Source organism: Harpegnathos saltator, unplaced genomic scaffold (assembly GCF_003227715.2).
Source record: "Harpegnathos saltator strain DR-91 unplaced genomic scaffold, Hsal_v8.6 scaffold461, whole genome shotgun sequence".
Lineage (NCBI taxonomy): Eukaryota > Metazoa > Arthropoda > Insecta > Hymenoptera > Formicidae > Harpegnathos > Harpegnathos saltator.
In genome coordinates, this window is record NW_020230274.1 from 1 (window position 1) to 15970 (window position 15970).

The following is a 15970-nucleotide window of genomic DNA, read 5'->3' on the forward strand; positions in this document are numbered from 1 at the left end:
TAAAACAGTCCCTGAGGCTACACAGCTTGGGGACAATCACGAATAGGCGCAACGTACGTACCGAGACGGCGATGGCCGGATGGGAGGCCCCAGCCAATCAGAAGCCGGGAATTCGTCTCCGCCGAAAAGCGGCTACATGCTGCGGCGACGCAAAATGGCCTCCAGTTAGACTCGGGCACTCAAGCCGCACGGACCGCGTCACTCTCCAGCAATATACTGCGTCATTGTCGCGGCGTTTAGTAATGTTCGAACGCCTAATTAACGCGGACGCGAGGTCCTCTCATTAGCGAGTGTAGTCTGTATCGACACGCGAAAATTTGCGGCTTCTCGTGTAATTCTGATGACGTGTCTCGACGAAATCGCGAAAAAATATTTCGCGGTCGGGCACGAATTACAAGCTTACGTGTACGCGGACGCGAAAGGCCTATTATCCGAACGTCATTAATAGTTTAATTGTGCAGTGTTTAATAGTGCAATGACAGTGTCCGTGACAGTGAGCGATCCGAGGGATTACATTCACAATGAAGGATGAGGCGACGTTCCGAGACACAGGGATTATTTCGGTCGAGGATTATGATGCCGCGAGTAAAGGACACCAGTAAGAATACGACAATGTAAGTCGCATGCATTGAGTACCATATATTTATTATTTTTATATGATAACTAATCTAAATACGTTAACATGAAATATTATTATCCAAATTTCTATTTTTATAGAAGAAGATAATAATTTAACCAAATAAAAATAAACCCAAAATCAAATTATATCATTTTATTTGTATCTTCTCCAAAAATAATGGTATCACAAAATTTGCGTCAAGCATTACAAAATTTCAAGTTTGCTTACTCTCCTTACGGGATTCAAATTTAAATGTCCATTTGTAAAAGAATATTTTCGAGAGCACACAACTGTTGTCTCCGTTTCTTGTTGTCATCTTTTTTCGTCAGCTCTTTCAAGAGCTCCATGTCCTATCTAGACTTTCAATGTCAATGAAGAAAAAAACCGTAGCGAATATTTTCCATTCATTCCGATCAAACATTCTTTCTCTATCGCTGCTTACCAACCAGGAACGCTAAATTTTTTGTTCCAGACGTTGCGAGAAGCAAGTCTGGCGGACGCTGATGCCGCACCGGAGGATCTGGTTCGGGCAGAGCAGGGTCGGCTGGAAGGTAAAGTTTACAAGTTTTTTACACATCTTTCCTCCAACCCTTTAACATCTTTGCTTTTGCAACTTGTTCCTCATCAGCTTTCTTGAAAGCTTCATGTCTCATTTGAATTTTCAATGTTGGAACTAAAATATTGAGATAAATATCCCATATCAAAATATTTCCGTATTTCCGATTTACCTCGATCATAGATATTCTCTCTCCACCACAGATTATCAACTGGGAAAACTACATTTCTGTTTTAGTTGTTGCGGAAAGTAACAACAATCCGGCAGATGCGGATGCCGTACCGGTGGATCCGGTTCGGGCCAAGCAGAGTCGATCGGAAGGTAAAGTTTACAAGTTTCCTATACATCTGTGTTCAACCCTTTACGATCTTTGCCTTTGCAACTTGTTCCTCATCAGCTCTCTTGAAAGTTTCATGTCTCATTTAAATCTTCAATATTGAAATATAAATATTGAGATAAAAATCCCACATCAAAATATTTCCGTATTTTCGATTCGCCCGATCCAAGATATTCTCTCTCTACCGCAGGTTATTAACCGGGAAATTATTTTTCTGTTTCAGTTGTGCGGAAAACAACAGCAATTCGGCGGACGCGGGTGCCGCACCGAAGGATTCGGTTCGGGCCAAGCAGAGTCGGCTTGAAGGTAAGTTTACAAATTTACTATAATCCTCTGTTTGACTCTTGGCGATCTAGAGCTGGGATATAATTTCCGACTCGACTTGAATTACGATCGCAAAGGGTAAACTACAATTTTACTCGCCCGCACTCGTTGGTCTGATCTCATAAACGAATGTGAATTTTTTGTTACAGAGTTGAAGCGGAACGTGGCCGGCTCTGACTGCAAGTCGTTTCGGTGAGTAAATGCAAAATAAAAAGAAAAAACAAAATTCCGCATGACGGATATGGTGTGACCAGATGAAATATCGTTCAAGTCAATGCGAATTGCAAATAGATTCTTGCATGTGTGTGTTTGTGACGTTGAATTCAATACATTGCTCGAAACAATTAGGGAATTATTTGATCGCGATATCCTGCATTACATACGAGATTTAAAATAGTGAATGATTCTCTATTGATATTCAGTCATCTGAATAAGAAATATTCTGTACAACCGCGATGTACAAACACGAAATCGTCATCAGCTGCTTTATTTTTATTTTTCAAGCGGGCCGCAGAATTATTTAACGATATAATTATTTGACAATATTCAATTGTCCGTGTAAAATATATTCATACGCATAAATGCCGATACCGTTGCTGCTTTTCTTTTATTTGCAAAACAGGCTGTAGAATTATATGGCAATATTGTCCATTCATCACGATCCCTATTGTCTCGAGTAGCGTATAATGCGCGCACAGATTGCGCAAGCGCACGCCGAGCTTGAGGTATCCTCGCTCGCGTGCCTTTGAATATCGCGACCGCGGTTATCAAAATACGCATTTTTACCCGTGCTCCAACAAAGAAGACTTAAATTCTCATTTCGCCAAAGTATCGCGAACGTAAGCTTCGTCGTGACGGAACTATCATGCGTGAAAACGTTGCCCCGCTTCTCTATTTTTGCGTTCCCTTGAAGCGACCGGTTTTTGATTGTCTAATCTTTCCTCACGTGCATTCGTGAATATTGCACTCGTAGATATCGATAATACCGCATTTTCGTGACTTTTCCGATGCAATCGCGAAAAGCGCCGTAAAAGTCCGTTGGACGAGTCCATAAATTTTCACACAGTTTTTGCTCTTTGCCGATCGAGTTTATAAAGTCCGTTTCGCAGCGCATAAAAAGTTTCCACCGATGTCGACATAAAACGTTCGTTATTTGACGCAAATATCGCCGCTCTAATACAAATATCGACCGCGTCATGAAAGTGTAGCAATCACCGTGGGACGCGCTGCAAGATGAATGCTGAGCGACATGGAGAGCGGTAGCCGACATGGAAGAACATTGGTAGACCTGGTTGGACATTGGCAACGGGACATTACCAACATCATCATTGGTGAGCGTTTGACTCAATACTTACAGAGAGCTCTTTTATTATTATATTGTGCATGCCGCAAATTTGCATTGACATTTATAACGAAAAATATATTCCATGAATTATTGCCATATATTATAGCTATATATTATTGCCATATGTTGTTGCGATATATTGTTGCCATATATTGTTGCCGTATATTACTGCTATATATTATTGCCACACATTGCCACGTATTATCCCCATATTATGGCCACCTGAAATCACGCGAGCAATCGAGAACACTGAATTTACCGGTAATCGCAAAAGCGCGCGGTAGACGTCACAGATTGATGCCAGCAGCCCGCATCAGAGCTGCCCGATAACAATACTCTTGCTACAATTTAACTTTAAACTAAAGCGGTCTCCGATCGCAGGAAACTTTCTATCGCGGACTAACCCTTCGAGCAGAATATTCCCGAGAAGCGCTCTTCAGAAAACGCTAGTTATAAGCGAACATGCCCCGTTAGGGCCCCGACGCGGTCTTGTTGTCGCAGAAAATTAGGAAGAAAGGAGCTAAACATCCGACACCGTTGTGAAAAGAAGGACGATGACGTCCCTTCGCGAGTAAAATATTAGGCCCTTGCGAACGCGAACGTCAAATTCCACCACGGCTGCGAACGTCCTCCGACCAGTTTCTTCGCGGAAACGGCTCAAAACCTAGGAACGCGCTTTCGCCACAATATAGTCCTATATTAACCCTATTCACACCATAAACATCGACTTCCAACTCCATGTAGAAGCGAAGATATCAACATTAAAATTAAAGAATTAAATTAAAATTTATTTAAATTTAAACATGTAATCATCGGTATCTCATAAACGACTCAAAAAACAGGTACACGCTTTTGCCCTAAATCTCGACACTCAATTCACAATAGAAGCGGAGATATCAACGGTACAAGTTGAAAAATTTTAATCTCCGATATCTCCTAAACGGTTAGACATACAGGCCTATTTCTGGCACCAAATTAAAGTCCAATCAAAAACCTACATTTTGCCGTAAGTGACGACACTCTGCTCCCACTAGAAGCGGAGATATCAACGGAGAAAGGTTGAAAAACTTTAACCTTCGATATCTCCTAAACGGTTAGAGATACAGGCCTGGCTCTGGCACCAAATTAAAGTCCTCTCAAAGCCCTACATTTTGGCGTAAGTGACGACCCTCCGCTCCCAGTAGAAGTGGAGATATCAACGGAGAAAGGTTGGAAAACTTTAACCTTCGATATCTCCTAAACAGTTAGAGATACAGGCCTGGTTCTGGCACCAAATTAAAGTCCTCTCAAAACCCTACATTTTCGACTACATGGACGACTCTCTACTCCCAGTAGAAGCGCAGATATCGACGGAGGAAGGCTGGATATCGACGGAGAAAGGCTGGAAAACTTTAACCTTCGATATCTCCTAAACGGTTAGAGATACAGGCCTGGTTCTGGCACCAAATTAAAGTCCTCTCAAAACCCTACATTTTGCCGTAAGTGGCGACTCTCTACTCCCAGTAGAAGCGGAGATATCAACGCAGAAAGGTTGGAAAACTTTAACCTTCGATATCTCCTAAACGGTTAGAGATACAGGCCTGGTTCTGGCACCAAATTAAAGTCCTTTCAAAACCCTACATTTCAAAACCCTACATTTTCGACTACATGGACGACTCTCTACTCACAGCAGAAGCGGAGATATCGACGGAGGAAGGCTGGATATCGACGGAGAAAGGCTGGAAAACTTTAAACTTCGATATCTCCTAAACGGTTAGAGATACAGGCCTGGTTCTGGCACCAAATTAAAGTCCTCTCAAAACCCTACATTTTGCCGTAAGTGGCGACTCTCTACTCCCAGTAGAAGCGGAGATATCAACGCAGAAAGGTTGGAAAACTTTAACCTTCGATATCTCCTAAACGGTTAGAGATACAGGCCTGGTTCTGGCACCAAATTAAAGTCCTTTCAAAACCCTACATTTCAAAACCCTACATTGTCGACTACATGGACGACTCTCTACTCCCAGCGAAGCGGAGATATCGACGGAGGAAGGCTGGATATCGACGGAGAAAGGCTGGAAAACTTTAAACTTCGATATCTCCTAAACGGTTAGAGATACAGGCCTGGTTCTGGCACCAAATTAAAGTCCTCTCAAAACCCTACATTTTGCCGTAAGTGGCGACTCTCTACTCCCAGTAGAAGCGGAGATATCAACGCAGAAAGGTTGGAAAACTTTAACCTTCGATATCTCCTAAACGGTTAGAGATACAGGCCTGGTTCTGGCACCAAATTAAAGTCCTTTCAAAACCCTACATTTCAAAACCCTACATTTTCGACTACATGGACGACTCTCTACTCACAGCAGAAGCGGAGATATCGACGGAGGAAGGCTGGATATCGACGGAGAAAGGCTGGAAAACTTTAAACTTCGATATCTCCTAAACGGTTAGAGATACAGGCCTGGTTCTGGCACCAAATTAAAGTCCTCTCAAAACCCTACATTTTGCCGTAAGTGGCGACTCTATACTCCCAGTAGAAGCGGAGATATCAACGCAGAAAGGTTGGAAAACTTTAACCTTCGATATCTCCTAAACGGTTAGAGATACAGGCCTGGTTCTGGCACCAAATTAAAGTCCTTTCAAAACCCTACATTTCAAAACCCTACATTTTCGACTACATGGACGACTCTCTACTCACAGCAGAAGCGGAAATATCGACGGAGGAAGGCTGGATATCGACGGAGAAAGGCTGGAAAACTTTAAACTTCGATATCTCCTAAACGGTTAGAGATACAGGCCTGGTTCTGGCACCAAATTAAAGTCCTCTCAAAACACTACATTTTGCCGTAAGTGGCGACTCTCTACTCCCAGTAGAAGCGGAGATATCAACGCAGAAAGGTTGGAAAACTTTAACCTTCGATATCTCCTAAACGGTTAGAGATACAGGCCTGGTTCTGGCACCAAATTAATGTCCTTTCAAAACCCTACATTTCAAAACACTACATTTTCGACTACATGGACGACTCTCTACTCACAGCAGAAGCGGAGATATCGACGGAGGAAGGCTGGATATCGACGGAGAAAGGCTGGAAAACTTTAAACTTCGATATCTCCTAAACGGTTAGAGATACAGGCCTGGTTCTGGCACCAAATTAAAGTCCTCTCAAAACCCTACATTTTGCCGTAAGTGGCGACTCTCTACTCCCAGTAGAAGCGGAGATATCAACGCAGAAAGGTTGGAAAACTTTAACCTTCGATATCTCCTAAACGGTTAGAGATACAGGCCTGGTTCTGGCACCAAATTAAAATCCTTTCAAAACCCTACATTTCAAAACCCTACATTTTCGACTACATGGACGACACTCTACTCCCAGAAGAAGCGGAAATATCGGCGGAGGAAGGCTGGATATCGACGGAGAAAGGCTGGAAAACTTTAAACTTCGATCTCTCCTAAACGGTTAGAGATACAGGCCTGGTTCTGGCACCAAATTAAAGTCCTCTCAAAACCCTACATTTTGCCGTAAGTGGCGACTCTCTACTCCCAGTAGAAGCGGAGATATCAACGCAGAAAGGTTGGAAAACTTTAACCTTCGATATCTCCTAAACGGTTAGAGATACAGGCCTGGTTCTGGCACCAAATTAAAGTCCTTTCAAAACCCTACATTTCAATACCCTACATTGTCGACTACATGGACGACTCTCTACTCACAGCAGAAGCGGAGATATCGACGGAGGAAGGCTGGATATCGACGGAGAAAGGCTGGAAAACTTTAAACTTCGATATCTCCTAAACGGTTAGAGATACAGGCCTGGTTCTGGCACCAAATTAAAGTCCTCTCAAAACCCTACATTTTGCCGTAAGTGGCGACTCTCTACTCCCAGTAGAAGCGGAGATATCAACGCAGAAAGGTTGGAAAACTTTAACCTTCGATATCTCCTAAACGGTTAGAGATACAGGCCTGGTTCTGGCACCAAATTAAAGTCCTTTCAAAACCCTACATTTCAAAACCCTACATTTTAGACTACATGGACGACTCTCTACTCCCAGCAGAAGCGGAGATATCGACGGAGGAAGGCTGGATATCGACGGAGAAAGGCTGGAAAACTTTAAACTTCGATATCTCCTAAACGGTTAGAGGTACAGGCCTGGTTCTGGCACCAAATTAAAGTCCTCTCAAAACCCTACATTTTGCCGTAAGTGGCGACTCTCTACTCCCAGTAGAAGCGGAGATATCAACGCAGAAAGGTTGGAAAACTTTAACCTTCGATATCTCCTAAACGGTTAGAGATACAGGCCTGGTTCTAGCACCAAATTAAAGTCCTTTCAAAACCCTACATTTCAAAACCCTACATTTTCGACTACATGGACGACTCTCTACTCACAGCAGAAGCGGAGATATCGACGGAGGAAGGCTGGATATCGACGGAGAAAGGCTGGAAAACTTTAAACTTCGATATCTCCTAAACGGTTAGAGATACAGGCCTGGTTCTGGCACCAAATTAAAGTCCTCTCAAAACCCTACATTTTGCCGTAAGTGGCGACTCTCTACTCCCAGTAGAAGCGGAGATATCAACGCAGAAAGGTTGGAAAACTTTAACCTTCGATATCTCCTAAACGGTTAGAGATACAGGCCTGGTTCTGGCACCAAATTAAAGTCCTTTCAAAACCCTACATTTCAAAACCCTACATTGTCGACTACATGGACGACTCTCTACTCCCAGCCGAAGCGGAGGTATCGACGGAGGAAGGCTGGATATCGACGGAGAAAGGCTGGAAAACTTTAAACTTCGATATCTCCTAAACGGTTAGAGATACAGGCCTGGTTCTGGCACCAAATTAAAGTCCTCTCAAAACCCTACATTTTGCCGTAAGTGGCGACTCTCTACTCCCAGTAGAAGCGGAGATATCACGCAGAAAGGTTGGAAAACTTTAACCTTCGATATCTCCTAAACGGTTAGAGATACAGGCCTGGTTCTGGCACCAAATTAAAGTCCTTTCAAAACCCTACATTTCAAAACCCTACATTTTCGACTACATGGACGACACTCTACTCCCAGCAGAAGCGAAGATATCGACGGAGGAAGGCTGGATATCGACGGAGAAAGGCTGGAAAACTTTAAACTTCGATATCTCCTAAACGGTTAGAGATACAGGCCTGGTTCTGGCACCAAATTAAAGTCCTCTCAAAACCCTACATTTTGCCGTAAGTGGCGACTCTCTACTCCCAGTAGAAGCGGAGATATCAACGCAGAAAGGTTGGAAAACTTTAACCTTCGATATCTCCTAAACGGTTAGAGATACAGGCCTGGTTCTGGCACCAAATTAAAATCCTTTCAAAACCCTACATTTCAAAACCCTACATTTTCGACTACATGGACGACTCTCTACTCACAGCAGAAGCGGAGATATCGACGGAGGAAGGCTGGATATCGACGGAGAAAGGCTGGAAAACTTTAAACTTCGATATCTCCTAAACGGTTAGAGATACAGGCCTGGTTCTGGCACCAAATTAAAGTCCTCTCAAAACCCTACATTTTGCCGTAAGTGGCGACTCTCTACTCCCAGTAGAAGCGGAGATATCAACGCAGAAAGGTTGGAAAACTTTAACCTTCGATATCTCCTAAACGGTTAGAGATACAGGCCTGGTTCTGGCACCAAATTAAAGTCCTTTCAAAACCCTACATTTCAAAACCCTACATTGTCGACTACATGGACGACTCTCTACTCACAGCAGAAGCGGAGATATCGACGGAGGAAGGCTGGATATCGACGGAGAAAGGCTGGAAAACTTTAAACTTCGATATCTCCTAAACGGTTAGAGATACAGGCCTGGTTCTGGCACCAAATTAAAGTCCTCTCAAAACCCTACATTTTGCCGTAAGTGGCGACTCTCTACTCCCAGTAGAAGCGGAGATATCAACGCAGAAAGGTTGGAAAACTTTAACCTTCGATATCTCCTAAACGGTTAGAGATACAGGCCTGGTTCTGGCACCAAATTAAAGTCCTTTCAAAACCCTACATTTTCGACTACATGGACGACTCTCTACTCCCAGCAGAAGCGGAGATATCGACGGAGGAAGGCTGGATATCGACGGAGAAAGGCTGGAGAACATACTTTAACTGTATGTAGTTTAATGAAACTATTTATACAGTTCAATGAAAAATAATTACAATTTATTTTATGCATCAAATTTTTCCCGTCCCACTTGCAGACTGCGGACTGTCAGGTACTCTTCTGCCATATACCTGGTGTGGTTAAAAAAATTTGATGCACTAACAACCTGCACCATATATGTGCATCACTGCACATAAGCATTCACACTCTCACTCTTAACATGGATTTATAATAAGATACGTCTAAAAGCGTATAAAAGAGAGACGTCTTGCTTTTAATATGTTTGTTTTAATATAAGTCAAATGTATTTAAAACATTTGTGCTATCTGAGGAAAGATCAACGAACAACGTTGTGAAATAATCTACACCGATTTACATATTTACATATAAATATTTATTTACAGAAATAGAAATATTTTATCTCCACATGATCTCTCTCCTTGCTCGGCTCTTCTTTCTGTAAATAACCTGTAAATAAACACTTCTCTCGCTAAATAAATGTGCACTTGCTATCGTTCACTTGCTAACAAAATTCCTACTGCTCCAGAAAACTGGTAAACAGTAAAGCCCGTCCTACATTAGTCGCAAGACACAGAACGCAAGTCGTAAGTCAGTAGAAATTCACCAATCACAGTCGAATATTCTCTTAACATTCGACTATGATTGGTGGATTTCTACGACTTTGGACTTGCGTCCTGTGCTTGCGACTAATGTAGAACGGGCTTCAGTGTCCAATATGGCATCCGACAACTGGTAGTGGAGGACCGACTGTGCTGCCCTCGGCCCACTCCTAACCGAAAGAGTATGGCGAATTAATCACTTCCGTCACCACTAAAATAGGAGGAGTTTGTACCCTCTGCTACTTTGTGAAACAATTGCGCCCTAATATTTTCTTTTTCGATAAAACAACACCTATGAAATAACCGCCCGCTATACACTTGTCCATACGACCACTTAATTTTGACCTCAACCACACTTTAACTTGTCAATTCCCTAACAGCACAGATGTCCAGAGGACATCCAGAGTACATCTTGAGGACGTCCTGGGGACGTTTCTTCATCCTTCGTCCTTAGGACGTCCCCGGAAGAACATGTGCTGTCTGGGTTACGAACAACGAGCTACTTCATATATATTGCGGCTGATATGCCGTACAACACACTTAAGAGATTCGAATTTTAGACTATAGATATGAACTATAGATATGACTATAGACTGATAGATATGAATAGTACTTACCAATTACTACTTATGTTTACTCACCTGTACCTCACGCATTTATCGATATATGATAGGAATAACAACATATTTTTTTCTACGACCATTATGCACAAGTATAATCTCGCACAATAATGGACGATATTTTTATATTTATATTTTTTAATATACACAGCGTTCTTTTAACCGGGTATTAACATGGTTTCTTATTCTCCAACTTGGTATCGTAACATGTCCATACATATAATTAAACGTATAATTTCTCAAACAGTTCGCAACGATAGCAAAAAAGTAGCAAGATATGCGCATGCGTGCGGAGACCGCGACACGCTACGATAGACAGAGTATTTTCCAGTACGTAACGAAGAAAAAAGCCGAGCGATAACATCAATCCGAATCTGACTGTATCATATTTCGTTCGTTTAGTGAACCTTCACGGCACTGCCACTGTCGTAACTATCCGCAGCGACAGCCTGCGCACTATATACAGATCTAGATCCAAGACCCACACCTGTTCCCAGATCTACTAATCCAGAATTCGTAGCAATAACGTTCGTAGCGGCCAAACTAGATCCCGAAATAAACGGCTGTCTCTCCAAAGGAGCACCTAACCCAGTCACCTGTACACAATTAAGTAACACACGTCTAACTTCTGCGAGATGCATGACCAAGATGGTACAATAAACATCATTGAATATTTAAACTAGTTTCAAATATGAATAATAAACAACACATCACACGACGGCGAGTACAACGACAAGTTGAAATAACGTACGCACGCGTATAGGTAATTCACAATGCGCTAGGACTGCCGGAACATATCTCGACCACGCTGCATCGCATTTTCATAAGACAAATGTGAAAGAACACTAACATATTCCAAATCTTTTTATCAATATACAGGATGTTTGGTAACTCATAATGGTAATCACAATGAAGGCATAGAACTCATTGAGACACACGTCCCCCGCAAAAGCCCCGTACCATTTTGCGATATTCGCAATAATTATTTACTTATTATTTCTAGAAATTCTAGAAATTATTAATTCTAGAAATTCTAGAAATTATTAATTCTAGAAATCTGATGAGTGAGTGCGCACTAGATGAATGATTGGACAAAGATTGCAATCACTCCGGCAAGAGCGCGGCCCAGTCGGCCCAGTTGCTAGTGAACCGAAAGTCAAGTATCGCGTTCTTAAATAAATATATCACCAACCTGCGGACGAACTGTAATAGTAGCCGGCGCAGCAGCTGCGGCGATTACGGACGGTGCTGCTGCGACAGCAGGTCGCACCGCTGCAAACGGAATATCTGCGACAGCGGCGGTCTTAACCGTGATGCCAGGATCCCGCTGTACGACTGCGTTAAAACCGTTGATGGGATCCGCCGCATAGGAAACAACACGATGAACACCATCAGGTTCGATTAAGCTGTAACTTCCCTGGACTATATCTCCGTTACGAGTTTCCGCCTGCGCCTTGTTGTCACCTTCAAAATATTCGTCGCATTTACATTCGAAGCAAAATTTCACGTTTAAAGTTATGTTGCGTACTCGATTGTTCGCAACATCGCTTCTTCCCGAAAATGTGACGCGAGTGCTCTGCCATACAGCTATGTTTAAAGAAATTACGACAAGAACCGACAAGCATCGCTCTACGGCAGTCTAACGGAAGAAAGAAAAGAGCCTTTAAACGGTCGCGCCGCCTTCATTACGATGACTATCGTAGAGACTAAGGGCCGGAGCACAGACTTCTGCATAACACATAATACACAAGGCATAAGAGAATCAACCAATCAGAGTTCTTCATTTCTGTCGTGAGGAGGGAAATGAAGAAAACCAATTGGTTTATTGGCAACCTAGGGACTGACTAGCCCCTATGTGCTATGCGTCTCCGCCACGACCGCTTTCCGTGCGGTCACACAGAACACACGCGTGCATGTGATGTCCCTTCATCGATACGTACGTTTCACTTTGGATATGCGCGATTTGAAAGACATTGAGAACTCAATAGTTGATATTTAAACATCAACAATGTATATGGAAAAATTATAATTATAAGAACGTACCAGTGAGACCATCTGCCACGCTGTAACCGAAAGTATATCTAGGAAGTGAATCGTACTCTTGGACTCTGATAACTGTTGCAACTGGCTGTTGTGCAACATCTACACTCGAGCCAATGATCCCGGCACGAGCGACAGCCAGTAAGACGGCGAAGCAGCCGATAATCTGTATATTAGTAGGAAAATATTGAATGTATGTGTACGCACGCACCGGACAATTAACTGAAATAGTTTTAATTAAGCTCGACAAAGTATTAATGCACCAAAGTAAAATGAAACTTCTGCATTCTGCAACAGATCGTATTAATTATAAATATCTCGCCAGAGATCCTTCGCGAGACGTATATATATTTATTTATTTATTTATAATTCATTAAATTGGTGCTCGTCATATTTGTCCGATATTCGAAATTTTAATCCTGCCTTTCTCTCTTTATTCTCTCTACCTCCAATCGCCAATGGAAAGAAAGATGAAGGTGAAAATTTGATACACTTGAATAAAACACGCCAAGAGCATTCGATACATAATACATTATGAATTATTAAAAGCAAAATTTCATCGCATTGTAACAAATTATGATAATTATTGCGGAAAATGCGACAAGAGCCTCCAGGCAGTTGCGAAGCAACAATAAGCGATAAGATACGCAGGTATTACTTTGTAAGTCATGACGATCACAGCCGCAGAGGTATATAATCCAGTACTCGTTGTGAATGACTGCATGCTGCACGGCACAGTGATGTTACATTTTATACCAATCTAGTTTGACCGTCCCCACCCTGCGGCGAGTATCGCATCTGTGTATCTTGCTAACCTTCCCTCCTATTCTCAAGGAGAAACCAAAATATATACATCTACCACTATGTGAATTATATGTAGATTGACTGTAGTGCGCACTAACATTGCAAGATGTAACCCGACGTATACGCGATGTCGATGACACGTTGATGAAAGTTACCGTGTGTGGAACTGATCACACATGTGAATTTTAAGCTCACGAAAATATATAATATACGAAGGAAGATGATAATGTGTACCCATCAACGTAGAAACTCTGTCATTTTTCTCCAAGAAATATCTTGTTACTTCCAACAATCTGGAATAAATGTTAATCGAGCGATAAAGCTCACTCGTCACAAAAATCGACTAGAGAGATACACATCACCCACGTCGATAAAGATATAAAATAAAGCTCGTATAATTGCTTACATATTACTAAGCTAAAGTTGCGGCAAACGATCGTCTGATATATTTCGTCGCACATATTTAATAGGATATATTTAATAGGTCCGCCAAGGTCCTCGTTGCAATCGACAGAGCCGGTTGACCTGTAATCGTACACCCGATCAAGGCGGTCGACAAAGCCAAAGTTATACATTGCCGAGGGGTAGATGATCGTATGTGTTTCACGATGGCGATGTAACATAATAATTATGTCATTGCGACATTGAGTAACAAAACATCATCCGTATAAGCCGAGGCTCATTCGGCCACATGGACAAAGTTTTGATTTGACATCACGCGAACCAGTATGTCTATTTCATATAGATCAAGTACATCTACTGGAGTAACTCGAGAGTCTTGTCGTCTGTTGGAAGGGATTTCGTGTTTCGGATATAAGGAGGATCGAGATGTTCCACAACATTGTGTACCGGGAGAAACGACTGGCCGTCGCAGTCCCGACGATAGCTGCGAGATAACTGTGTGAACGATCTAATCCTTCCACCTACACCTCAGAGAGAGAGAGAGAGAGAGAGAGAGAGAGAGAGAGAGAGAGAGAGAGAGAGAGAGAGAAAGAGAGAGGAGAGAGAGAGAGAGAGAGAGAGGAGAGAGAGAGAGAGAGAGAGGAGAGAGAGAGAGAGAAAGAGAGAGAGAGAGAGGAGAGAGAGAGAGAGAGAGAGAGAGAGAGAGAGAGAGAGAGAGAGAGAGAGAGAGAGAGAGAGAGAGAGAGAGAGAGAGAGAAGCACTACATTCTCTTCTGTCGGAATGATATTCAAATTAGACACAAGCAATACTCTACGACTATTCTCGTTCGGCTTTGAGCATACTCGAAAATGAGATTATTTTCACAATGTCGTCGTCATTTCTCGTCGGACTTTGCTATAAAAGTAGTACAATTATTGAAATGAGCTTTCACTTGTGTACAATTTTGCAATACCCGTGACACACGGTTTACGATCAAAGATTTTGTCACTTATCGCATCGAAATGTACCGGCGTATCGTCAAGTCGCATTTGTCTGTTGTTTAAGCGTCGTCGACCAGAACGCATATATGCAATCGCATATATCGATTCCGCACGTCCTTCTTGTCGCCAAAACCATTTCCAAAGCCATTTCAATTAGAAAATACGATCGATATGATCATAACGAGAACATGCGTACGCATGCACGAGTCATATAATATCGTTGCGCCAATGTTATATTTACATTTTTTTTACATTTACATATAGTATTAGTGTATATGTGTTTGCCACAATCGCCACGGAAATAAAAAAAATTGAAAAGAAAAGAGTCGACAATGTCTGTTTTCTTTTTTCTTATGCGTGTACGTGTGTCTGTTGTATTTTTCTTTACCACAGCGTCATCATCTTCATAGCAATAATTATTATTAGCATCGATACAGCACTTCTCGGTAAGTGAAAAAAGAAATAAAGATCGCATATTTGACAAGTTGTTAATAGATTATTAATCGCATTTCGTAATATTTATAAACAGGCAGCGAGCACGTCGTTACATCAATTGCATCTAAAAGTATAAGTGTATACATGTGTGTGTGTGTGTGTGTGTGTGTGTGTGTGTGTGTGTGTGTGTGTGTGTGTGTGTGTGTGTGTGTGCGCGTGCGCGTGCGCGCGCATGTGTGTGTATATATGTGTGTATAAAAATGTCTTTTTTCAGTATTTCGTTTTGTTTTCCATCCGTCACCCAACAGGCCAACACTTCACGCAATGGAATATATCTTACTGCATTATTCACAAGTGTAACTTTTTTTAATATATCACAAATGATGCCACATATTTATTCAATGCATACAAGAACATAGTTAGGCGCGATATTTCAATTTTTCAATCTCAAAGTTATACAACTGTGATACACATTGAGAAAAAAGAAGCGCCATATTTACAAAGCACACGAAAAAGAAGAATTACATAAATGTTGATTGGTTGTGGAATCTTTTCAAGTTACTTCTCGTCCTGTTGATGTTTTTGCGAAACGGAATACTTTTAGCATTTCCTTTTCTCTTCGGAAGAAATTGCGAGGCCGTAATCAAATCTAGTTTATGACTACGCACAAATTTAACGCGCGGTTCGCTTTTGTTACGCGTTTGCGATTCGATAGGTATATCGATATTGCGAATGAGAGATTTAAGATTTCGAGGAAGGAGTGAAGGGGAGAAACGTATATCTAACAGCATT

General features: G+C 42.0%; 1 protein-coding gene and 1 long non-coding RNA gene across 2 annotated transcripts; one reads left to right on the top strand and one right to left on the bottom strand.

The window, feature by feature from the left end:
- The first annotated feature begins 1465 nt into the window (after window positions 1-1465).
- Window positions 1466-2008, top strand: LOC112589313 (uncharacterized). Its single transcript, XR_003113444.1, has 3 exons — window positions 1466-1496; window positions 1736-1818; window positions 1986-2008. It is a non-coding gene; the product is annotated as an uncharacterized LOC112589313 (long non-coding RNA).
- Window positions 2009-10643: 8635 nt separating this feature from the next.
- Window positions 10644-14334, bottom strand: CPR5 (cuticular protein 5). Its single transcript, XM_011150146.3, has 4 exons — window positions 13215-14334; window positions 12560-12722; window positions 11709-11980; window positions 10644-11112 (listed from the first exon to the last, which is right to left on the bottom strand). Exons 1-4 carry the CDS (start codon window positions 13278-13280, stop codon window positions 10915-10917), a joined length of 699 nt encoding a protein of 232 aa, XP_011148448.1. The 5' UTR covers window positions 13281-14334; the 3' UTR covers window positions 10644-10914.
- Between the last annotated feature and the right edge of the window lie 1636 nt (window positions 14335-15970).